This window comes from Ruditapes philippinarum, unplaced genomic scaffold, assembly GCF_026571515.1.
Source record: "Ruditapes philippinarum isolate M1 unplaced genomic scaffold, ASM2657151v2 ctg730_1_1_1_1, whole genome shotgun sequence".
Lineage (NCBI taxonomy): Eukaryota > Metazoa > Mollusca > Bivalvia > Venerida > Veneridae > Ruditapes > Ruditapes philippinarum.
Genome location: NW_026859790.1, coordinates 304,076 through 331,939, shown reverse-complemented (window position 1 = coordinate 331,939; position 27,864 = coordinate 304,076). Strand labels below are relative to the sequence as shown.

The window sequence follows — 27,864 nt, the reverse complement described above, 5'->3', positions numbered from 1 at the left end:
TTTCTTTGGTGATTCTTTTTTTTTCTCTATATTATTTCACCTAGCTTGACTTAGCCAGTATTACTTGCCGAAAAAATTGAAAGCTTATTACTAACTGTTACACATGATTTTGTTTTATCATACATATCATTCCAAATTTTCAATTTCCAATTACCACTAATATAATTCTTGACCATTTTTGCCATAAGGCAACAGATTCTATCAACAGAATCAAAGGCTTTACGAAAATCTATAAAGCACCAATATAAATTTTTACCCCTTGATAAATAAAAATCAACCAACATTTTCAGAGAGAATATATGATCAATTGTACTATATTTCTTTTTAAAACCAGCATGCTCTTCACACTAAAAAAAACAACATATGAATCTAGATACGTGTTCAGACGGTTATTTAATACAGTAGTCAAAACAACTTTAGTTATGACCCTGTAATTATTAGGGTCATTTACTTCACCCTTATTTTTATACGATGGTAAAATCAATCCTTTACTTCATATCTCTGGGAAAATACCAGAGTCAAGAATATTATTCAACAATTTGCAAAAACAAACCTGCGCGCATATTTATTTGTGGCGGTTTTATTTCTTTAGGTCCGTTCTTTGTTGCAGACAGTTGCTACAATCCATTTGATTGGTTAATGTCAAGGAACTGTCAAAATGAAAGCACACTGAACACTGACTTGTAAAAATGTTTCGTAAAAGACACCGATTACTCCTTCTTATAGGCACTATATGGATATGTGGAATCCTTTACTTTCTTCTTAAGTCATCAACAAATTCGGTATTTTTGATAGTTTACAATATTATATTTTACTTATGTTTTTAAACAACATTTACACAGGGCAGATGTTCATTCCCACGTCACATAAATGGGTGGGGTGAATATCCGGTTTACTGTGATAGCGGGCTTTATTTGCTATAGTATATTTGTCATATTTGGCATGAAATGATATTTAATATTTATTTTTCTGAGATATCCATTTCCCAATAAAGCTTTGACAGTTTTGACTGAAAGGGGGCCAAGTTTTTGCAGGGTTTATGTTTGTGGCATTGATCATTGATGTTGTCTCAATGCATGTAATGTTCTATCTCTTTGCTGAAATTAGCCCATTTTTAATCAGCCTATTCAAAGAATTGGAGTGCTATTCACTCAGCTACTCCTGGAAATATAATTATTTGTCCCACTGACAATCCCCCCCCCCCACAGTAGTGACGATTTGCCCCACTATATATTAAACATTTCTAAGTAAGTGTATGCATATTGTCATGAAACTTTATTAGTTTTGTCTCATTGATTCTGTTTTCCAAATAGACAAGCACTTTGTGTTTTCATTAACACTACTAAAATTTAATATGAAAAAGGCAAAGCCTCAAAGCGAGCTCGATGTACTTTTAACGTGAAATAGTATGAAATAATAGCTCATTTTTATTTCAAATGCAGTGACGAGTGTGTGTGACGTCACACGTACTGTGTTAAAAATGGCTCCGCCCATGTCGTTAAATGAATAAAGAGTTTTGAAAACGTTTATAAAACTTTGTTTATTTTATTTCTCTCTATAATTTTCAAGCGAAATAAAGATTATTAAAAGTGAAATAAATGTAAAACTTAAAACGTTTGCGACATTAAAATAGCGTAATTGATTTGTTTGTTTTGCACGTGCTGTTTGGCGCTACATTGTGACGTCACGTAAACAATACTTTAAACGTCTGTACAGCGTTAACGACTGAATAAAAGATATTGGTGTTTGGATTCATTTTCTTAGTTAGACCATTTTCTTTCATTCTAGATAGTTTTCACAACAAAATTCGACAAAAAATTGTTTATATTTTATCAGATTTTTCAAACAAAATGGGGCCTTCAATTTACAATTTTATACACAGCTTCCGTTATTCTGGTTCCCTGTCCAATTATGGTTCCCATAGACGTGCGATGTGTCCAATTCGGTACTTCGGACGAAAGTTTTCAAAACCATCACTTAGCAGGTACTCGCGTTACCGTAAAGCTCGCTTTGCGAGCAGGCCCTTCGGGTCAGCTCGTCGAGCTCGCTATAAAAAGTCGAATAATTTAAAATAAAAATTATAGACAGTGTTAGCAATTTGTCTTTACTTTACTGAGCAGTGATTTTTTTCCAATTTTCAAAACAACCTGTGGCTTTCTGAAGGAGAAAATATAGCGCGATAAATCAGAAATGAGGAAAATCAAATTCTAACAACTGAAAATGGAATTTCAGGGCTCACACTGGCTCAAATAAAATAATAGCCAATATTTTTTACTTAAAAAAATAATAGCCAAAAGTTCAGCGGACTATTCACGATTTAGCGATCAACAACATAAGCAGTTGATTAAATAAACATTACATATAAAACTTTTTCAGTTTTATAAAGATTCTCAAATAAACTGATACATTTGTGTATATTGATAACTACATTTTTTTTTGCATAGAACCACAACTTTAATTGTTATTAATAATATTATAGAACAAAATAAAAATGTTATATAGTATAATATAAATAACTGTATAAGAATAAAATTAAAGATTCATTATAACTTTACATAATTTTATTATCAGACAATTTCTTTTGTTTGTTCTAATCAAATTTTGTCAGCTATAACTACTGACAATTTCCGCATTTCACACAGACGTGGAGTAGATCTAGGTCATATTAGCCTACAGAAATAACAGCAATAACACTTGCAAACTCTTTCACAGAATGCAGCCTTTTTTCTGGATAACTTACTGAAAAATGTCATTATCACCAATGTAATACAAATTTTCTTCCATAATAGTAAAGATTTTTAAACAGAACATCGCTTATTTTCACCTTTAAATAAATATCAAAATTATCGGTGTCGCGAAAATATGCAGTCTTCACGAAAAACTTTAAAAAGCACAGGACATTCGGGCCAGTAAAATATCAAATCTTACTGGACCTGGTGATTTTTAGCCGGACCAAATACATAGATAGGTAATAAATTGATGGGAACAGGAAAACACTTTATCATGCTTCCCTTGATAATTTTGAAAGAAGCATAATACGTCTTGTATTCTGGGCCATATGTTGACAGCTTTGAAAAATCTTTAAGGACTAAATGTTTAGGCAAAATTGACTGAATTGAACATGAACAACGCAATTTGCTTCAAACAAATCACTTTCACACAAAATATTTACTTAACTCAATAATCACAAAATCATAGCTACAGTGATGTCAAGTGATGTAAATAATGACCATAATAAACAATGGTTTAATTTCCGTAACTGTACGGTGCGGTACGGAAAATATCCAAGAAAAAAATGGCGGCCTCCATTACTGGATAAAATTTAGACATCTCTCGCTGTGTTTTGAACATTTAAGACAGAATTGATGGGTTTCATTTGCAAAAAAAGGCAAAAAGATAAATCTTTTAGAGAACCCTGCTTCATTATTTTGATGAATTTTTCTTACAATATTTTTTCATGACAAAAAATCTACTGGTCCGTCGGACCACCGACCTAGCAATAATCACTGGACCCATGCTAAATTTAGTGGCCTCGGTCCTCGGACTGGCGTTAATTTCGAAGACAATCGGATTTTTTCTGTTTTCTGAGGAAATTTTCACAATTTTGGTTGTTGTGCAAATAGTTGGTTGGAATAAAATACTTTTAAACCAGGTTTTCCGAAGGAAAAATCTGGTTATTGGATTGAGATATGTCGGCGGATGGACGGGCATAAACAATTTCTTCTGTGCGCAACTCCTCCTACATTTCTCAACAGATTTTGACCAAACTTTCACAGAAGCTTTGTCATCAAGTGCCCTGGTGCATATTGTCAGGGTTTTGTGATTGGATAACATTTGACCTAATTATGGCCCTTTGTTTTTTTTTCCTTATACAGAATATATAGTGAACAATTTCTTCTGTGCGCAACTCCTCCTACATTTCTCAAAGGATTTGGTCAAACTTTCACAGAAGCTTTGTCATCAAGTGTCCTGAGGCATACTGTTGGGGTTTTGTGATTGGATCATTTTTTACCTAATTATGACCCTTTGTTTTTTTCCCTTATATAGAGTATAGATAGTGAACAATTTCTTCTGTTGCCCAACTGCTTCTACATTTCTCAAAGGATTTTGTTCAAATTTTCACAGATTAGCTTTATCTTCAAGTGCCCTGCTGTGTATTGTCAGGGTTTTATGATTGGATAAGTTTTTACCTTTTACCTTATTATGGCCCTTTGTTTCTCCATAAAATTTAATTATAAGTGTAATATATCCTATTAATCACAACAAACTTTATTATACCCACAAAAACAAAGTTTGGGGGGGTATATAGGAGTCACCCGGTGGTCGGTCGGTTGGTCGGGCGGTCGGTCGGTCGGTCCAGACGTCCGTTGCATTTTCCTTGTCCGGAGCATAACTTGAAGACCAATGGTTGGAATTCAATATAACTACACACAATGGTCAAGCACATTGAGAGGAAGTGCAGTGCACAAGAACCATAACTCTATCTTGACTAATTACAGAGTTATTGCCCTTTGTTACTTTTCCTTGTCCGGGGCATAACTTGAAAACTACTGGTTGGAATTCAAAACAACTTCATACAATTGTCAAACACAATAAGGGGAAGTGCAGTGCACACGAACCATAACTCTATCTAAAGTAATTACAGAGTTATTGCCCTTTGTTGCTTTTCCATTGCTTTTTTTTTGTCCGCTGCATTTACCTTGTCCGGAGCATAACTTGAAGACTAATGGTTGGAATTCAATATAACTACATACAATAGTCAAGCACATTGAGAGGAAGTGCAGTGCACAAGAAACATAACTCTATCTTGACTAATTACAGAGTAATTGCCCTTTGTTACTTTTCCTTGTCCGGGGCATAACTTGAAAACTACTGGTTGGAATTCAAAATAACTTCATACAATTGTCAAACACAATAAGGGGAAGTGCAGTGCGCAAGAACCATAACTCCATCTTGACTAATTACAGAGTTACTGCCCTTTGTTAATTTTCCTTGTCCAGAGCATGACTTGAAAACTACTGGTTGGAATTCAAAACAACTTCATACAATGGTCAAGCACAATAAGGGGAAGTGCAGTGCACAAGAACCATAACTCCATCTTGACTAATTACAGAGTTATTGCCCTTTGTTACTTTTCCATTGCTTTTTTGTACGGAGCATAACTTGAAGACTAATGGTTGGAATTCAATATAACTTCATACAATGGTCAATCACATTTAGAGGAAGTGCAGTGCACAAGAACCATAACTCCATCTTGACTAATTACAGAGTTATTGCCCTTTGTTACTTTTCCTTGTCCAGAGCATAACTTGAAAACTACTGTTTGGAATTCAGTACAACTTCATACAGTTGTCAAGGACATTAAAAGGAAGTACAGTGCACAAGAGCCATAACTCCATTTTGACAAAAATAAAGAGTTACTGCCCTTCGATACTTTTCCTTGTCCTGAGCATAACTTAATACATACTGGTTGGAATTCAAAACAACGTTCAAGCACAATAAGAGAAAGTGCAGTGCACAAGAACTATAACTCTATCTTCAGTTTTTATAGAGTTTTTGCCCTTTGTTTCTTTTCTTTGTCTTTCTGGACTTATTACAGAGTAATTCAATTAAACTTCACCAATGGCCAACCACATTGAAAGGAAATGCAACATACAAGAACCACAACTATCTTTAATTGCCAACAACCATAACTCTATATTTCAATTCTTTTACAAGGTATTCTGTTACTAGTAACATCCTCATTTCCGAAGCAGTCTTGTGGGGGTATTAATCACATTTAGTGATAGTTCTAGTTTAGTTATAAAACAGAAACTATCTAGGTTGTTGCATGCCTGCCAGCTCATCTATTGGGTCCTGTAGAGTCAAAGTCAAGGTCATTGTTGCTAAAAATAGAAAATCTGTTTCCAGTCAGGTCACTGTTACTAAAAATAGAAAATAGTTTTCCGGTCAATAACTTGTTTGGAATAAGATATTTTTATGAAATTTGTGGTAAAGCAAGTTTTTATGAAGACCTCACTTGGGATGGCTTTTTGGCCTCCTAGGGTCAAGGTTACAGTTACTAAAAATAGAAAATTCATTTATCATGATTTACATTGCACATAGTTACATTGTTTGTTGCTTGTATTTGTTTTTCAACTACAACATATTTATCTACAATGACATTGCCATGTATCTTGTTAAATATTTTATCATTGTTTTCTACTGGCGATTTTGTCAAGCAGCTTAAAACAAAAAAAATCAAAATTTGCCATTACTGCAATTTACGGTAAATTTTGGGTTGGTCAATATACAGTTTATCAATTTTAAGAAGATTATTTTGTGGCTAATTGACGGATATTTGATGGCTATTATAATGCTGGATAATATCTTTAAAGTACTTAAACAATTTTACAACTCTTATGTATTTTTATCACCTGCATGTATTTTTATCACCTTGGGCAATTAGTAAGCAACGCGTGACCGATAAAAAGTTGACACTCATGCTGGTGTTAATTGGGTCTACTGCATTCATTATTGATTTTTACACCTTATGTAAACACTGTTGGAAGTAAAAAATTAATCGCCAGATTTTGTAGCCAAAATGCAAAAATAATCGCCAATCTTATAAAATAATCGCAAATGGCAACTATGGCGACCGACAGCGTGAGCCCTGGAATTTACCCACACATTTAATAAAATTTTCAATTTCAATTCAATTTAACATGCATGGTACAAATCAGAGGCTATAGGGACAGCTTTCTGTCTTCTAGCTGATATAATAAGTCAGATGCTGTTTAGTCATGTTTCTGGTGAAAAAGTGCACCAGGCATTTAAGGCGAAAAATTGGCTTTTTTTGGAGAAAATATGCCTATTTTGAGCTAGGGGAAACAGCCTTTATTCTGCCGTAAAATACAGGGAAAAAAATAACTGCTGAGTACCTGGGACTCAGTGCCAATAGATCTGTTGCGTCTCAATTCAAATCGGACGAGTCCTCAATTACAGAAATTTGAAGGTTTGGCATTGTTTGTATCACTCCATCAAACAATCAAATTTGTGTGCTTTACCTTAAATTTGTCAACTGAGTGCTCTTAAATAATATTCAAGTGCTAAGGGTAAATTAAGAAAAACACATACTGCAAATTAACAAAATAAAAAGTTTCACTTAGATGAGCATACAAATCGATGGTCTACAGTCTACAGTCTCAAAAGAATGAATAAAAGAGACTGATGATTACTTTAAGTAACATTGATATAGGCGATTATTAGAGTTAATACTTAAATATTTTTATATTTTTTTGTACTTATTTCTATGTGTATTTTACCTTTTCAAAGGTAATTTTTTCCTACTAAACAACTGTCTTCAACATTCTGTGATATCAAAACATGTTGACGACTGAGACTGTTGATGCTCGCGGATACCATTGATACTAAGGTTTGCCCAAAACGAGGCTGGGCACTTGCTCCTAGTTTATGTTTGGAAAATTAATCAGCTTTGTTTATGAGAAGGGAACAAATCAAAATATGCTTAAAATACAATATAATTTTTTTTTTCAATTGCGAATGGAAAATACGTTTTCAATCAGAGCAAAAAACTTATCGAGAATAAACTAGGAAAAAAATGTTTTGTCCCAGGGACTTAACAGCCCCTTTTTTCCCTGACAATGTTAATAGTGAGTAAATGGATATGTTTTTGCCTTTTACGGGGTAAACGCGAACACTGATAGAACTAAAGAAATGCACAAGAAATAGGTTGAGTGCTACTCACTCTTATAGCAAATACCTTAATGAGCAGAATTTCGGGTTTTTTACCAGGATTTTGGGAACATGATCCATACCCATGGGATTGGGAATTTCAGCAATGTTTTGTTAAAAATTTGGGTGAAAAATGCATGATTTAAATTTTGCAGTGATTAAATGGATGCAAAGAATTACTGTCTAAGATGTCATCTTCAAATATTAAAACACTGTAACAGTGAAGAAGCCCTTATTTTCAAAGATTTTATAATTTGTTATTCAATATTTTTATTTTGTAACTTTCAACTGGGAATTTTTTCTGTGGATTTGGAAAATAAATTAATATATTTTCATTTGGGAATATGACCGAATATCGGCTATAAAATAAGCCAAAAAAAAATCCCTGGAATTGTCAACTAAAGATCATAATAGTGAACATTCATGAATCGAATTGAAAATAATCTAATCAGGGTTATAAATAAGTGATAATTGTTAATGTACATACGGGTATATTTATTCATTACTTAAAGCAGATTGTTACACATTGTTGACCATGGTATTTTCAAATAATTCTATGTATGAATGGCAAACCAGTTTTGTGTGCGCCAATTCAATTTCCGATGTCAACTATGACTTGTTTTATTTGATTCACAACCAAAAATTAACACAGAAAAATTCCCTTGGCTTATAGAGGAAAAATTATGACCCACTTGTTGGCCTTGGTAAATCTTTTTGGATTAATAAGTTTTCGTTTTTGGCCAATCACCAATAAGGAAATGAAAATCTTACCATTGGCATTAAAGCAAAGTGAATTGACCTAGGAACTTCAAACTTTGTCTCCAACAGTGATATTATTGCCAAATAAAATCACTGTTTCAACATTCCTTTCAAAAAGATTCCATTTATTATTTTAAATTATCATATAAATTTGTATAGTGATTCACTCTTGACAAAATCTTGATATTTCTTTTTTAACAGTGTTGCATCTAGAATTTCAAAATTATGGAGGATTGTCCCTCACTCAACTGAAAGATGTCGGGGATTTGAAAAAAATGTGGGGAACATGCATTTACTTAACAATATGACTTACCGAATAAAATTCATTTATTTTGTGTTTAAGGCATTTTTGACAGCTATCGTCCGCTGACACCAACGGAAATGGAAAAAATAAAAAATATTAACGAATACTAGTAAAGTATGCAGATCAAACCATCAATGCACATGTGAGATGACCTGGTTGGCTGGTACATTCGATTTAATACGTATTTTAGTCATTACCGCGATTGAAACATGGCAGAAGTGTTCAAGATATGATGAAGATTAACTGAATTAAGTTTAAAAGATTGTCACGCGACTTGGCTCACATTGACTTCATTAAAATGCGAGATCTGCAAAAAATATTTGCAAATCTGCAATCACGGAGCCTAGATGCAACACTGATTTCAATATATTAAAGTTCTATTTATTACTACATGTTTTGATTTTTATTTAACGTATTTTATAGGAAGTTGAAGAAGAAAGACGTTACCATAAAAATTATCTTCCACAAGAAATAGTACATGAGGTTGTAAACAATGATAACCTGAAATTTCAGCCACATCAAAATATCCATGAAAATGAACCACAAAAGCATATTAAAGTAGTCCCAACAAAATACCCTAAGCCATCAAAAATGTAAGTTTTTTCAGCTCTACATCCCTTAACAACTTGTATTTAATTAACAATTTACCTCATAACAATAATTGAAAATTACAAATTCTTCACATGGATAACTGTAATACTGAATAGTTGATAATATATGTAATAAGTATGTAATGCAATTATTAAGTAGGCCTTGCCTGGTTAATGGACAATTATGTTTATGGTTGATGCAAAGTAGGCATTTGTCCAGCCTGACATTTATGATAATATAAATAATACATATCATATTATAGTATGTACTACATTGTATATGAGAATGAAGGAACTTGTGTGTTTCAGACATGTACCAGAGAACCATGTAGGTGACTGGGAACAGGTGAAGAAAGTGAATGCTGTGGTCGACAAGGACAGTGAGAGTAATGACATTCCATGGGAAGAATTTCCGGAGAATGTTTACATAAATAAAAAAGCTTTAAAACCTGGTGAAGATCCGTATGGTCGTAACAAGTTTAATCAACAAGCTAGTGACAATACCAAAAGTAATCGAGATGTTCCAGATACAAGACATGCACAGTAAGTGTATTTTATAAACCCTTACCATTTATATGTGGTAGATTTGTCATGATTTGAGACAGTCCATTGTTGATTTCATGGATTTTCAAGTCAGACTGTACAGATGAAGGTTTTCATGGTTCTGTAAACTATATCAATAGTTAGACCTTTAACTAACAGTCATACCATAATTAACATTTACAGAGCTTAACTCAATCATTTCATTTAAACCCTTTACAATTTACTTTTTAGCTCGACTATTCGATAAGAATAAGTAGAGCTATTGTAGTCACCCGAGCGTCGGCGTTGGTGTCCGCGTCGGCGTAACCACTTTATGTTAAAGTTTTTGTAATACCTCAAATATTTTCAAAGTCCATTGACATATGGCTTTGAAACTTTGCACATTTGTTCACCATCATGACCCCAACCTGTAGATAGGAGGAGGTAACTGTATCAAGCATTTTCACAGAATTATGCCCCTTTTTCGACTTAGAATTTACGTTAAAGTTTTTTAATACCTCAAATATTTTCAGAGTCCATTGACATATGGCTTTGAAACTTTGCACACTTGTTCACCATCATGACCCCAACCTGTAGACAGGGAGTGGTAACTGTATCAAGCATTTTGACAGAATTATGCCACTTTTTCGACTTAGAATTTACGTTAAAGTTTTTGTAATACCTCAAATATTTTCAGAGTCCATTGACATATGGCTTTGAAACTTTGCACACTTGTTCACCATCATGACCCCAACCTGTAGACAGGGAGTGGTAACTGTATCAAGCATTTTGACAGAATTATGCCACTTTTTCGACTTAGAACTTACGTTAAAGTTTTTGTAATACCTCAAATATTTTCAGAGTCCATTGACATATGGCTTTGAAACTTTGCACACTTGTTCACCATCATGACCCCAACCTGTAGACAGGGAGTGGTAACTGTATCAAGCATTTTGACAGAATTATGCCACTTTTTCGACTTAGAACTTACGTTAAAGTTTTTGTAATACCTCAAATATTTTCAAAGTCCATTGACATATGGCTTTGAAACAAGTTGAAATTTTGTAGTCTTCTTTGAGAGCATAATAGGACTCTCTCCAAGGCCTATATCTGTAATATGGATTTAAAGAAAATTTTTACCCTTTTCCTTACATAGAAAATTTTACATTATCAAGGCCTTTTTTACTATCTAGCACTAAGAATAGTCAAGCGTTGCTGCCGTACCGACAGCTCTTGTTACTTTATCAAAAAGACAACAAGTAACACCAATCATTATATAAGCTACTTCATAACCATGGTTCACTTATTGTGTATATGTGTTGGATATAGTACTGCCAAATGTTAATTTTGTGGATTTCTTTGTTTTTGACTGCAAGGTCTACATTTTATTATCCCTCGCTGAAAGGCGGCGGGGGATATAGAAATAGTCTCCGTCCATCCGTCCGACATTTTTGTCCGGAGCATAACACAAAAAGCTTATGAGATATCAACATGAAACTTCATAGGTGGATAGATCTCACTCAGGAGGTGTGCAGTGCACAAGAATGATAACTCTACCTTTCATAATTTTTGAGTAATTGCCCTTTGTTATTTTTCATACTTAATTTTTTCCTGAGTGACACTTAACTCAAAAAGTCTTTGAGATGTCAACATGAAACTTCATAGGTGGATAGGTCTTATTGAGGAGGACTGCTGAACACAAGAAAGATAACTCTCCCCATTATAATTTTTGAGTTATTGCCCTTTGTTATTTTTCATACTTTTTGTCCGGAGCATATCTCAAAAAGTGTTTGAGTTATCAACTTGAAACTTCATAGGTGGATAGATCATATTGAGGAGGAGTGCAGTGCATAAGAATGATAACTCTACCCTGCATAATTTTTCAGTTATTGCCCTTTGTTATTTTTCAAACTTATTTTTTGTCCAGAGCATAACTCAAAATGCTTATGAGATATCAACATGAAACTTCATAGGTGGATAGATCTCACTCAGACGGTGTGCAGTGCATAAAAATAATAACTCTACCTTTCATAATTTCTGAGTTAATGCCCTTTGTTATTTTTCATACTTCATTTTTCACCTGAGTGGAGCATAACTCAGAGTCTTTGAGATGTCAACATGAAACTTCATAGGTGGATAGGTCTTATTGAGGAGGAATGCTGAACACAAGAAAGATAACTCTCCCCATTATAATTTTTGAGTTATTGCCCTTGGTTATTTTTCATACTTTTTGTCCGGAGCATATCTCAAAAAGTGTTTTGAGTTATCAACTTGAAACTTCATAGGTGGATAGATCATATTGAGGAGGAGTGCAGTGCATAAGAATGATAACTCTACCCTGCATGATTTTTCAGTTATTGCCCTTTGTTATTTTTCATGCTTAATTTTTGTCAAGAGCATAACTATAAAAACCTTTGAGATATCAACTTGAAACTTCATAGGTGGATAGATCTCATTGAGGAGGAGTGCAGCACACAAGAATGATAACTTACCCTGCATTATTTTTCAGTTATTTTTCAGTTATTGCCCTTTGTTATTTTCAGCTATCAGTATTCACATAGGTTTCAAATCTGTAATCACTTCAGCCATCAGTTCTCATTACCAAAAGACCTCCTAGAATTGAATTATTCTGCTCTACTACATATACATTCTTCCAATGAGCAAACCCATTCGGCGAGGGATGGCCATGTTGACATGGCTCTTGTTTATATTTAAGTTGTCTTGTTATTAAACTGTTATTATTCAGGTTTATAACATGTTTGAGATATTGTTTGTTTTCATTATCAGATGCAGATCTAAACATTGGACAGTTGACCTACCATCAACTACAGTCATTATAACATTTCATAATGAAGCAAGATCTGCTCTACTTAGAACCATCATCAGGTATATCCTTCTATATAGTCATCTAGTTATTATATGTTGTCAAAACTAGCATCATTGACTTTTTTAAAGGTAAGGAAGGGACCTTCCTTTTTATTATGGTAATTTTGCAAATGGGGAAAGAAACAACTTGATGTAAATTCAATATTTGTAGTAAAAAAAACCAGTATGATTTTAAAGAATTTCCTTGAGGGGGAATAGCCCTAAAATGGCCTAACTTAAGAAGCATAAAAATCCCTAATCATTTAAAAACATATATCAAGTAATGATAGTATGTTCAACCTTTATCAGATTTGTTGGTCTGGTTTTGATTGAGCATTAACATAATACATGTAAACATTATACATGTATTATCTGTCATATTACAAATGAAATTGAGTTCAAGTGTATAGTTCTGATTATATAAGCATTACTTTTGAAGTTTTTACATAATGCATATTGGTTACTTTAATTAAGAGGAGGTACATGGTCATTTTACATTGACCACTTGCCTTTTCTCATGTTGAACAACAAATCATTATTACAATGTTTTAAATTTACAGTGTGTTCAGAAAAAGTCCAGCTCATTTGATAGAAGAAATTATTCTTGTTGACGACTTTAGTGATGATCGTAAGTCATTGTTTTTACATAAACATTTAAGCTTTTCGTGGTTTATTAAAGATATCCAGGTTAAAAAAATCATAAAATTGAGCACATGAAAAGTAAAGAATCTGGTTAAAAAACATTTTTTTCTGAATTCTGTTTCAAATGACATGATTTTCATTGGCAATTTCTGGCCTGTCTCTAAACTGATGACTACTAATTTTTGCCAAGTTCTATTCTGTATCATAAAACATTGAGTAGAAAAATTTGGATGACTTGACATCTTCTATATGGATTGAATGCATTTATAAAATGGAACTTTCCAGTTAGTTATGAAAATATAATTCCTACTTTTACAGCTTCTGATGGTGAAGAGCTAGCCAGAATGAAGAAGGTGAAACTGATACGTAACAACAAGAGGGAGGGATTAATGAGGTCAAGGGTCAAAGGTGCTGATGCTGCTAAAGCTCCGGTGCTGACCTTCCTTGACAGCCACTGTGAATGTAACACAAACTGGCTCGAACCTTTACTTCTAGAAGTTCAACAGGTGTGTACTGAACTTTTTATTTCTACATTAGATTTGGTTTAAACATATTTATTTAAGCTTGATTGCGAAACAAGTTCTTGGAACTTATATTAATCACTTTCGAGTCCGCTTCCTGGAACCAACCAGTACTGGTGTCATATGGAGAAACATGGTCGTGACCCGAATAGGGCTCGAATCCATGATCTCTGGTGCAGACACCTTAACCACTAGGCCACCGCTCCCCTTTAATTAGATTAGATAACATTAGATTTAAAATGTGTTTAATTCATTTAACCTTACATTAGAGTGCACTGTTGAAAAGATATAGAGGCGAGGCTCTTATCTTACTAGCTATCATTGTGTACACTCCTTTCGTAAGAATGAGGTGTACATTTTGTATTTGTGATTTATTCCACTTATATCGTCTGATGAACCAGGTCAAAGATTTGAATAATTTGATTGACATGCAACTTAAATCAATGCTTAAAGTACATAATTGAATGTCTTTAAATATATAATAACAATATGTGGATTTTTTTCCACTACAAGTCACAGATGTACCTTTGATCAAATTGAAATTGTAGTAGTAATAATATTAAATGAATTTACAATTATATATTGATATTTTTAAACAGAACATGTTTATTCAGTGTCCATTTTATTTCTTGATAAAGATGAATTGTTTGTCATTTTGTTCATAAGAGTTTTGATATAATTAAACATGTCTTAGACATAGACCTTTGAAGACAACTATTGAATGGCCAATGCTCTTCATTATTGATACATGAAGATGGAAATTAAATAATGAGACATAAACTTTCAGGACAAGAAGAAGGTTGTGAGTCCTATAATTGATGTAATTAACATGGACAACTTTGAATACATTGGTGCTTCAGCTGATCTAAAAGGAGGTAAATGTTTCTTTATGTTGTTCACTTTAATTATACTTTTTGTTCATATTTTATGGCTGAATTATAAATTATTCTTGAAACTGCACATTATACATGTATATCGTAAAATAAACTTGTCTACAGAAAAAAATCATTTTTGGAGTGTTACAATGACTTTAAGTTAAGTATTATTTTGTCAGTGTCATTACTGTTTATTTTGAAAGGGGGATTTTATCTTTAACACTTTAAAAAAAAACTTTACTAAAAGACAATGTATTTTAAACTTGTAGAACAATTTCCATTTGAAATGTTTCACATTGATGTATGTTTAGTGGTCAAGTGAACTTGTGTGCCATGATGTCTGGGGAATGATATTTGTAAAATATATTTATCACATACTCATACCACTTTTGCGACTCTGTAAACATGGTATTGCATGACCATGCATATATTTGGACCTAACGTCATTAGCGATATACAAACATATTGTAAAATGTTAGTATTATACTTTAGCGTGTCAATGAAAAATGAATCTTTTTCACTTTAAACTGTCTATTTTGGGTATGTGATAAATAGAATATTATATATGTGTGGGTTCATCACTGAATTTATAGAACTTGTTTGATCAACTCAGTATTGAACCTACACTCATTCAATATCCTCTATATAGTACTGTTGATTGATATGTAACATTGTTATTTTAAGGTTTTGACTGGAATTTGGTGTTTAAATGGGATTACATGACAAGTGAAGAAAGAAATAAGAGAGCTTCAAATGTTATAGCTCCTATTATGTAAGTTTATATTCTATAATGTTTTATAAAAAAGTTTTTGATTATTTGCAGATTTACAAAATAACAAACTCTAAAGAACACATAGAGGTATTCAGTATTGTTTAAAACATGATAGCATTTAGAATGAAGTGAGTGTGACAATTCCATGGTTATAGTATATTTGAATATGATTTGAAAAGGCATCTCAGAAATTATAGTGAGAAATAAACTTTTGATAGCAAACTTGTTCTATAAAACTTTTATTTTTTTGTTTCATACAGGACGCCAATGATTGCCGGAGGTTTGTTTACTATAGATAAAAGTTGGTTTGAAGAACTTGGCAAGTATGATATGAAAATGGATGTGTGGGGTGGTGAAAATTTAGGTAACTTATTTCATGTTTTATATTATGTTTTATATATTATGAAAAATTGTAATATATTATTGCCTGCTTCTTTGTGAAATACTACATTGTTTTTTTTTATTAAGAGCATTACGCATGTCTCTTACTTCCATTTCCCTAGTATGAAGTAAGAAAAAAATTTCTTTTGATATAAGTTTATTATGAACATTTCTTTCAAATAATGGAATTTCATCAAAACAGCACTGTATATTTATTAGTTTATATCTAAATATCTTTATATAAAACTTCTATATTTGACAGAAATATCATTCCGGGTGTGGCAATGTCACGGAACATTGGAGATAATTCCATGTAGCAGGGTGGGTCATGTGTTTAGAAAACAGCATCCATACACATTCCCTGGTGGAAGTGGAAATGTCTTTGCAAGGTATAACTATATAATTATAATGTATACTTTGATATAATTTTCCTGGCTACAAATAGCTTACATCATGCATATGGAATTTAAACTCAAATGTTTGATTGCAATGAGCCGAATACAACCTCACCTCCAACTTAGTCTGTCACTAACAGGTACAGGTATAAGCATTTTACTATGTAGGAGAACAAATGCGTATTTGAAGTTTTAGTTATAAAACAGAAAAAACACTTGGTTCATTTAAAGTTTTTGTTAGAAATAACTGTGTTTAAGTAGATGAGATGTGAATGTAGTTATTTAAGGTTTTACTGATGAAAAAAAAGCTAAAGAATTTTATAACTTGTATATAAAAAAAAATTTTATTTCTCAGAAATACAAGGAGAGCAGCTGAAGTGTGGATGGATGAATACAAGGAATTTTATTATGCAGCAGTGCCGTCTGCTAAAATAGTAGACACAGGAGAGTATGTCTTCATTTTACGTCTGCTGTTTTACTGTTTACCTTTATCTTTATATCATTTGCTTTTGAAATTAATTTAGTAAAAATATTACATTTTCTGAAGGGACATAATTTGATTAAATATATATGAGCTGCATCACGACAAAACCATATAATGGGTTTGCGACCAGCATGGATCCAGACATCCATGCAGTCTGATCAGGATCCATGCTGTTCGCTTACAGACCCTATAACAAGTAGAGAAACTGATAGCGAACAGCATGGATCCTGATCAGACTGCGCGGATGCGCAGGCTGGTCTGGATCCATGCTTGTCGCAAACGCATTACGTTGGTTTTGTCATGACTCGGCTCATATCAGCATTGTGTTTGTGTAAACTTATTGTCAATGACTGATTAATTGTAAAACAAATTTTAACTTGTTTGAAGTATGAAAAAAGAGTACTATTAAGATGATGGTGATGATTAAGATAATGATGATGATGTTGTGCAGAAGAAAGTAAAATGGCTGACCAGTGTTGAAATATTTAAAATTAGAAAACAACAATGCTTCTTGTAATTTGTGACATATTTTCTTATATGTTCTTTTATAAATCAACTTATTTTACTACATTTGTATAAGTAAGAACCTGCTGAGCAAAGTGACAAGTGGTAATTTGCTGTTACATTAACATTATAACATATTTTCAGTATATCGGAGAGACTGGCATTACGTAAACGTTTGAAGTGTAAACCATTCAGCTGGTATCTGGAGAATGTTTATCCAGAGCTGAAGTATGTATATATATTATTTTCATTCCTAATTTTGTTGATACATTTTGTTATTCTATACTACATATTTATATTAAATATACATTCAAACAAGCTTTATAGCCTTAGACAGTTTTGTATATTTATTGTTGTTTTTGTTTATAGTAAGAAGTATATAAAGCTTTTATAAAGTGGAAACATCATATAATAAATATGTAGTACAATAAACTGGCTTGAGTGTTCACATCATCTCCTTACCACAGCTTACGCATACTGTGCAACTCTAACACAAAGCTTCTAGATAGCTTTTTGTCAATTAATGAAATATGTATATACATGCTGTACAACTTTATTGATTTTATATAAACAGTTTTATTCAACAGTTTTTATTCTTGCATCTGGAAGCGAATTCAAGTTGCCCTTGTTATAATAAACACTTAATTGTCACAAAATATTAAAATTTGTTTATAGTAATATAGTGATAAATATGAGACTTTATTTACATTTTGTTAGTTTTATGATACGAAGCATTATATTTGAAATTATAACCTACAACCCTGATTAATGTAGGACTGTTGGGTTAGTTATAACTTTACAGGTAACAGGTAAGTACTGGTACAAGTCAAAATTGTCACGTTCCTACTCGTTTTCTAATGTTAACATATATTTGTTTATTTTTACTGGTTGAAGGTTATACTGTTGAAGTCTATATAAAATAAAAATGTTGAAAACAAGTGCCAAACATGAACCAGTGATGGTAAAACATTTTTCTGGTTGATATATGTGTATATATTATGAAAGGAGGATATGTTTGTATTGTCAGATTAGCATAGAGCTGGCTGCAGGTATGACTCTCAGTGGTGTGCTATGTTTTATTGTTTTATTTTAATGATTGCAGTCAACCCTTAGTTCAGTGTATAAACTTTCTAACTGTTAATTGTGTGTTAGTTTGCTTTCCTTATTGTGTGATGAATAGTTTTATTTACTTTTTTTTTTGTTGTTGTTTAAATGTAGAATGGCTTGTTAAATGTAACAGAAAACACTTATTAACAGAAGTATAGGTTTCCATGGTCTCCTTGCCACATGAGCAGATTTTTTTCTCTGAAGACTATTATGGCAATCATAATAGCAATAATATTTTTATCATGCCTAATAATATTTTTGTCATGGCTAACCAAGAAAAAAATCCTTGAAATACTGACGTATCTAACAGTTGTAGTTGTAATAATCTGTACATAAACAACCCAGAACTTCACTACATTTAGCAGCACACTTGTGGGTGTCTACTGGTATCAATTTACACCTACAAGACATAATGTTTTGTTAAGTGCACACTTATTTATTTATATACAGAGTTGACAACAATAGATATTTCTTGGACTTAAAATTTTATTCTCAAAGTACAAGAGCAGCTTGAAAAATACTTAAGTTTGCAAACAGTTTAAATTTTTGTTCCAACTTGGCAAGTGACAAGTCATAAAAATCCATATTTCCTTACCTATGAATTATACAGTTCATTTGGCATTGTTAGCTCACCAGAGCCGAAGGCTCAGGGTGAGCTATTAGTATCAAAGGGGGATGCTCCGGCGTCCGTCGTCATACGTCAACAATCGTCTTCTTCTCTGAAACTACTGGGCAGATTTACTTCAAATTTGGTCTGTAGCATCCTTGTGACAGTCACACTTGAATTTGCTCATGTCATTCCAATTGGCCCCTTTGAGGGGTCAGCAGAGCTAAAAATAGAAAAACCTTTAAACATCTTCTCCTACAGAACTAATTGATGGATGATCACCAAACTTTGTCTGTAGCATTCTTGGGTAGTGTTTTATCAAGTTTGCTCATATTAATTTGATTGGCCCCTTTTATGGGCCGCTAAAGCTAAAAATAGAAATACCGTTAAATGTCTATTTCTAAAGAACTAATTGATGGATGATCACCAAACTTTGTCTGTAGCATTGTTGGGTAGTCTTTTATCAAGTCTGCTAATATTATTTTGATTGGCCCCTTTAAGGGGTCTCTAGGGCTAAAAATAGAAAAACCTTTAAACACCTTCTCCTACAGAACTAATTGATGGATGATCACCAAATTTTGTCGACAGCATTCTCAGGTAGTGTTAAATCAAGTTTGCTCATATTAATTTGATTGGGGCCGCAAAAACTAAAAATAGAAATACCTTTAAATGTCTATTTCTACAGAACTAATTGATGGATGATCACCAAACTTTGTCTGTAGCATTCTTGGGTAATCTTTTATCAAGTTTTCTCACATTAATTTGATTGGCCCCTTTTAGGGGCTGCTAAAGCTAAAAATAGAAAAACCTTTAAACATCTCCTACTTCAGAACCAATTGATGGATGATCACCAAACTTTGTCTGTAGCATTCTTGGGTAGTGTTTTATCAAGTTTGCTAATATTAATTTGATTAGCCCCTTTTAGGGGCCACTAAAGCTAAAAATAAAAAAAAACCTTCAAACATCATTTCCTACTGAAATAATTGATAGATGATCACCAAACTTTGTAGCATTCTTAGGTAGTCTTTTATCAAGTTTGCTCATATTAATTTGATTAGCCCCATCTAAGCTAAAGCTTAAATGCCCCAGGTCATGGCATTTCTTCAAATTATTGTTTAAACATATTCTATGCTCAAGTTTAATATGAGAATATAATTACATTCCAACACTGAAAAGCAGTTGTTTCTGGTGAGCGACTCAGGGCCATCATGGCCCTCTTGTTTGTAATTTTAAGCAAAACTGATTAATTTTTTAAAAGCATTTTCCCACAGGGAATACATTACTTAAATGGTGTACAAGTATGTTTTATTTAAGAAAAAGATAAATAAGTAATTTTATTTTGGTTTCTAGAGATCACATATGAAGGTAGGTAGGAGAAATAGTTCCCCCAATAAGTCTTTAACATTGTCTCTGACCAGTAAACATCTTTCTTTACTACAAATCTACATTTACTTGTAAATGTTTAAATGCCATTTCAATGTCACTTAACATGTATTGAGTGCTATAATTGTTTGAAATGGAAGATTTATTGTCCACTAAACCTCCCAGTAATACAACATTTGCAACTGTATTGTAGTGTATCATAACTTCAAACCGTGCAATATTCTAGGATAAAGCACTCAAATCTTTTTTCCCCTAAAAACCAAATTATGTTGCAAAAATAAAGGATTGTATAGAGACAATGTTAAGTCTTTTATTGAAATGGAATTTGAAATATGTGCTGCATGGCCCTCGTTTATAAGCTATGGAAATCAGACAATGTAGGTTTTGACTAAAATACTGACAGATTATATGGTATGTTTGTAGATAATGCAGCCATGTTGTATATATATCTTCTTATGACATGCTTATCTTTCTATACCTTGTAGATATTTTGTACACCCAACAACTACTTCTGTAATTTTTTTTCATTAAGAACAATGGCTTATTTCTAAAGGGTCAACTTTCTGAAATAGATTTTTCACAAAACTACATATAAATTACATGTAATACTTTTATATATTACAATATAAGTTACAATATAAATGTAATACTGGAATGAAACATCAATGAGATACCGGTCACTTGAATCATAAATGAATCTTTGTGAGTTAAAGTTCTAAGTAACAGGTTAAAGTTTAATGCGATATTGGAGGTTAAAAAATAAATAATGTAGGAAGAGAACAATACTTGAGCTTACTTAAAAGTCTTCAGTTATACATGTAGTTTAACAGAGATATAATGTGGAAGATACTTTGTTTCATTCAGTGCTAACTTACCAGCGATTGAAGGAGATGAAGAAAGGTATAATGTCAACTTCCCTCCCCAGTGCCTGCCTGTATGGCTGCCTGTGTAACAGTGTAACCAGTTACCTCATGTATTAACACAGCCTTTCAGTTATGCTAATAGTGAACCCCACTTATGCAGAAACAATTTGTTTAACCCCTGATTGTTAAACTGGCATAATACTCAATTTGTAGCAAAGACCATCTAAAATCAGTTTGACTTCCTGTAAAATTTACAAGGAAGAGTTGAATTTAAGTAGAAATTTCACTGGTCCTTTTGGAATTACAAACTGCAGTCTGGGCATTTCATTAGCCACTCTAAAATAAAGGATCTTTCTGAAATGGTATGTGCGTCTAATTTTTAATTAAAAACTAAAGGACTTCCGGTAAGAACTTTCTCCTTAAGTTTGTTTCCTCCCACAAATTATTTTACACTGCTTTTAAATTTAAACTTATTTTGTTGTCAAGTTGAGCTGAATTGGTTATATATTTAGGAAGATTGACAAGTATCATGGTTATAGAACAATAATTGATAATAAAAAATGTTTTAAAATATAACTGCCTAAAATATAAACAGACTGGCCCACTCTTTTTATCAATTGAATGTTAAAGATACATTCTGGAGGATATTTATAGCATTTTCTGCGAGTCATGTGGGTTATTGATTATACACATGAACTAGACTATAAAATTGAAAACAATTATAGCAAAATCTAAAGTTATTTTACTGTACGCCTACCATTTACACTTGGATAGGCATAATGTCTCTTTACAGAATCAGGTTGTCAATTTTGAAAATCCTGGTTGTTAAATTGCCAAATGATGGACAGGTGTCAAACATGTTGTTTTCAAAAACTAGAGTTAGAAATTAGATATTGTAATCAATCTTGGTATAAAATGTTGATTGATTCAGATGTGACCTTGACCATCAAGGTTAAGTTACTGAATTTTGCTAAAGTTCCCATATTGAGTAATTAAAATATGACATGACTTGAATTACTGTCACCCACATAATGAATAACACATCTTTGATAATAAGAAATCAGCATGACCCCGCTTAAGTTTGCTGTTATTGAAAATCGGTTTACTTGACATTACCATGTATTTTGTTGATCTTTGCCCTTAATTGTGTACTGGTCATTGCTAGGCCATTTTGTTTCCACACCAGAACCAAAGAAACTCATGTACTGTTGTCAACTTTTGTAGAAGGATTAATTGTTTTCTGTTGTGATAACTGACGTCAGAATTTATGTTGTGGGTTAGTATACATAATAGTTCATTGTATAACCTTGTCAGCTCTAAATAATATGTACGATGGGGAAAAAAATGTTTTCCAGGAAAAACAGAAAAACCTTCTCTCATAAGTTTCAACTGTTCCTTCTATATAGACCTAGAAAACATTCAGTTTTGACGATCTTTATGACATGTCTTCTTTAGAAACAGGTTAACATCTCACATTCACTCATTAAGCTTTTTGTGATCACAAACTTGTGTATGCAGTGAAATATTGTTCAAATTTTATGTTTAATTTTATGCTTCGGTAAATTTTGTACATGATTTGATCATTTTCGTATAAAACAGTTGTTGATGCTAATGAAAAATAATTGTTTTTCTTATACAGTTCATTCTGATTTCTCGTCTTATTTCTGTAATTTGAATAAAGAACTTTTAAAATTAATCAAAGTGACCATATTCTCCTCATCCATAAGAGGACTACCTTTTTATTTATTCTTTATCTGTATGACACTGACTTCCTTGATAGTTGTAACTTTAGTCGTCAAGCCTTATCCCTTGTTTGATACCAAAATATAAAAAATGTTTATTATTCTGATAGAAATTCTTACCTTTATATAAAGATACACTGTAGAACCTTGAAAATAAATATATACTCTTTATAATTGATTCAGTGAAGCTTATATGTACTTCTTGTCTGATATACTCTTGTAAATAAGCAAAAAGCTTTGCACTTATTTTTGAAAAGCACTTATTAAAGTATAAATTTTATGTACAGGTTGAAGTGGGTCATGTATAGATTCTAATCTTTATGATATACAGTCTCAAAATTTTTGTCAGATTATAAACAAATTTATTTTGTCCATATCTTGCTCCATAATCACATGGCAAATTGTGATGAAACTATACTGGAATGATCCTTGGATGGTCATTTATGAAAACACTATAATTATTTTGGTCTATTGAACAAGATTGGCACCAGAGCTAAAAATAGCTTAATATTTAGTGAAATATAATTATCGTAAAACTCCTATTAAACGCCTCAGGAGCTAAACATTAAACCAAAATTTATTCCTAAATCCAAAAATCATTGTAGTTATGTTATCACTTTACAATTAATTATATGTAGCTAAACTTATTCTGCTGAATATAACAAGAAAATTTTCATAGCTAAAAAACAGATATAAACTTAATATTAAATGACAATTGTTTTATCATCTGTCTTAGTTTTTCTTTTATGATTTACTTTTATTTATTTTATATATTACATGGTCATTTAGTTTGCCTCGCTTGATATTGTTTATAACACGGCTTTTAGAAATATAGCTTGCTTGTCTGACATTATAAACAGAAAAAAGTTTGCATTTGTTATGATTTTCCTGTAATTTTCTTGAAAAGCATGGGAAAAAAATATTTATATAAATGAATTTTGTATATTTTCTTTATCTTATTATGCTCAATGTAGAAAATTGATTGATTTATGTTTGTATTTTCCTTGATGTGATTTCTGTCTGAGTTTATATAATAATGACATTATAAAGTTAGCAATACAAACATTGTATGCATATGAAAATATGCTGGGATATAATGTAAGAATTATATATTGCAGTATATTGAAAATTTTAATAGTGCATGTAATTCATTTTTATAAAATTAAGATATTTTTTTATTCCAAGAGATGACAAGGTCATTAAAAAAAGAGTTTTTAAGAGTTTTTTTCTACATTAATGAATTGAGTTTTTTTTCTCCTTACAAAATTTGCACAATGCTTTATTTTATATGTGCATATTGGAAAAAAGACAAAGGACTTGCAGAATAACTATTTGTCTGAAGTCTTCCATTCAATAAAAGGGACTTTAATTGTTGATTATAATTGTCCTTTATTTGTGGTGATCATAATGAATTATCTCAGTGCTTAAATGATTTTATGACAGTAGGCATTTTAGTTCATTCCATTAGGCTTTAAAGCTCATGAGGACATAAACAGGCAAAATAACAAACAGTGTATGTCAACGATTTATAAAATATTAACTTGGTGAAGATAAAATTTGTTGGATTGATAAGAATAATTACAGCCATAATTCCCTAGTATTTATAATGACTACGGTATATCATGACTATTTTTGTTTCTAAATACAGTCTATAAACCACTAATTTATTTATGTTTCAGAGTACCAGACAAGGGGGACCAGGCATTTGGAAGCATTATACAGGGAACCATGTGTATGGACACTATGGGAGGATTTGCCGATGCTATACTGGGAATGTTCCAGTGTCACAATACAGGAGGAAATCAGGTACGGGGCATTGTTTTATATTAGTTTTGTTTATATTAACTAAATAAGGATATCTCCGTGCCTTAGTGCAACCAAAATAAATGTAAAACAAGACTGTCCTGTTTATATATATACACTTGTTTGTAGATAGATAAATAGAGGTTTATCATATCATCCTGATGAATGAGAAATTCTGCTTTCCTAAGAAGAAATATAAGTGATCATTAATAATTCCATTTAATAAGAGGAAACCTTTCCCTCCATAGATTAGAGGAAGTATAATGTTGGAGACAAAAAAACAAAAAAATCTTGTTAAACTATCAATTATTGTTTACTTGGAAATAAACGTATGTTAATAAGCAGGTAATGTTGTGAGCATCTCTATTATATTGTAGGAGTTTTCCATGACAAAGACTGGAGAAATACGTCACCTTGACCTTTGTTTAACATTAACAAGTACTGATCCAGGAGAAGTTGTGAAACTGTTCCAGTGTACACCAGATAATACTAATCAGGTAATCTATATGTTGTCATAGAACAGGAAATACTAAAATCTGATATTCACATTTGTTTAGTTAAGATTGTTTTATTGCATTCAGCACCAATTTTAACAGAACTTCTGTAACATACTTAATGGTTGTTACCTAACCAGTTGTTACGTATCCAGCTTTAGAATTTATAACTTTTTTATTCAAACCATTTGACACTATGGTAGAGGACGAATGCCATTTCCTGCAATTTGTCAAAGTATAATGGACTGTGCTCGGGACTTTAAAGTTAAAACTTAAATTAATTCTACTTAATTTTTCATCAACAATTTTGTCAACTTGAGATATACATCACAGTTTTGTTCTTTTGAAATTGCTTTAACTTGTAAACTGATTATTTATAACTTTTAAATTGTCATCAAGCACTTAGAATAGTCGAGTCTGCTGTCCTACCAACAGCTGTTGTTAAGTGACAGTGTACATTAATCCAGCCCATTGTAGGAGAAAAGAAGTTTGTATATGATTACACAATATGTTTATTGATACATGATGTATATGATTACAGCAATGGGAACGTATAGAGAGTGGTACAATGTTACGTAGCAAGTATCAGGGTGTATGTATAGACAGTGCTGAAACTCAGAGACGAGGTCTGGTAGCAAACACCTGTGATTTTAATTCTCCCAGTCAAAAATGGACATTTACAGCATCGGCATGATCACCTTAGTTTGATGTACACAGGAAGATTGTCCCAGTGATTTTAGCTGCCAGGTGATGAAATATTACATACTATATGATAAATACAATATGTATACATCTACTGAAGGTGATCAGGGTAGGTGTAAATCATAACATCAGGACAGTATTGTCTCAAAGGGATTCCTCCTTTATGTTATAAACTTAGATGTTTAATAATGGTGGACTGGATCTCAGTATAATACTTCAGATGCCTGGTTTAGATAGACTGTGTTGTTTTTTTATGAAGTAGACTGTGTGCTGTATATTATTTCTCATTGGTGGTGGGAAACTGTGATTTACCACAAGATGTAGTTATGGTGCTAATTTACATTGAAATATCTCATTTCACACATGATGAAATTATACCTTTAATAGCATTGGCAATAAACTGCTCAACCATTTGCTAGAAAGTAAAAGTGGAAATTTAGTAATTATTTCTGGAGAAGAATGATTTTTAACTCTTACTCATTAATTTTTTAACGCCAAAATGGATAGATGCTAAGTATTTACATACAACAAACAAGCTAAAACCAAAGTGGATAGATGTTAAATATTTATATACTTCTTAACCAAATGAACATGTCTCGTGGTCAGGTATATTGTCTTTCTGTTACACATTGTCATGGTGTGTTCACAGCTCATATACTTTGTTATTTAAAAAATACATTTCTTTTATTAGGATATGTCATATTTTCATAATTTTTTTTCACTAAAAGTTGTTGATAATTAAAGAAACTGACTCATCTCGTTCTCTTTCCATTTTTGTTGTTTTATAATGATTTAATAATTATAATTACTTATAGTGATACCTTGTTGTGTTTTATAATATATTCACTAGGAATCAAAGTAATATAGTTGTATTGTTGTTAAAGGTAGAGATAATTGTTGATATCTAGTCATAGATTGTGTTAATGATGTTCTTGTTGTAGTTAGTGCTTTTAAAAATGACAAATATTTTGATAATTAGTGGGTTTTTTTGTCAATCGTCCAGATCATTTTAACCTCCCTCCACATCATTTCTGCTATACCAGACTTATATATAAAATGTACTAAATCCATTTTTGTAAATTTTTGCAGTCAATTTTAAGTTAAAGGAACTTAAATATTGAAATATAAAAATTGAATTGAGCAGTATAGAGCCTGGTTAATCTGTACACAATGATGTACACTGTACACAATGATGAACACTGTACACAATGATGTACACTGTACACAATGATGATCACTGTACACAATGATGTACACTGTACACAATGACGAACACTGTACACAATGATGAACACTGTACACAATGATGTACACTGTACACAATGATGTCAATGTACACAATGATGAACACTGTACACAATTACGAACACTGTACACAATGATGTACACTGTACACAATGATGTACACTGTACACAATGATGAACACTGTACACAATGATGAACACTGTACACAATTACGAACACTGTACACAATGATGTACACTGTACACAATGACGAACACTGTACACAATGATGATCACTGTACACAATGATGTACACTGTACACAATGATGAACACTGTACACAATGATGTATACTGTACACAATGATGTACACTGTACACAATGACGAACACTGTACACAATGATGAACACTGTACACAATGATGTACACAATGACGAACACTGTACACAATGATGTACACTGTACACAATGATGTACAGACTGGCCTGGGTCTATACTGGTGACAAAGGTTTATAATTTTTGGTTCCATCAGGGTAATGGTTAAGATATTTTTCTTTCATCATTAAAGCATTGTTAAATTTCAAAGATA

General features: G+C 32.1%; 1 protein-coding gene across 2 annotated transcripts; it reads left to right on the top strand.

The window, feature by feature from the left end:
- The first annotated feature begins 627 nt into the window (after positions 1 to 627).
- LOC132757928 (polypeptide N-acetylgalactosaminyltransferase-like) lies at positions 628 to 26,542 on the top strand. Of its 2 annotated transcripts, XM_060749428.1 has the most exons (16): positions 628 to 782; positions 9,221 to 9,390; positions 9,697 to 9,930; positions 12,697 to 12,795; positions 13,335 to 13,402; positions 13,735 to 13,922; positions 14,725 to 14,812; positions 15,497 to 15,584; positions 15,845 to 15,948; positions 16,228 to 16,354; positions 16,716 to 16,808; positions 17,493 to 17,576; positions 21,310 to 21,345; positions 24,730 to 24,856; positions 25,231 to 25,350; positions 25,889 to 26,542. In XM_060749428.1, the coding sequence occupies exons 1-16, from the start codon at positions 690 to 692 to the stop codon at positions 26,039 to 26,041; spliced, it is 1,872 nt and encodes a 623-aa protein (XP_060605411.1). In that variant the 5' UTR covers positions 628 to 689; the 3' UTR covers positions 26,042 to 26,542. The 2 variants fall into 2 exon arrangements, with proteins under 2 accessions (XP_060605411.1, XP_060605412.1); XM_060749429.1 differs by lacking the exon at positions 21,310 to 21,345.
- The last annotated feature ends 1,322 nt before the right edge of the window (positions 26,543 to 27,864 follow it).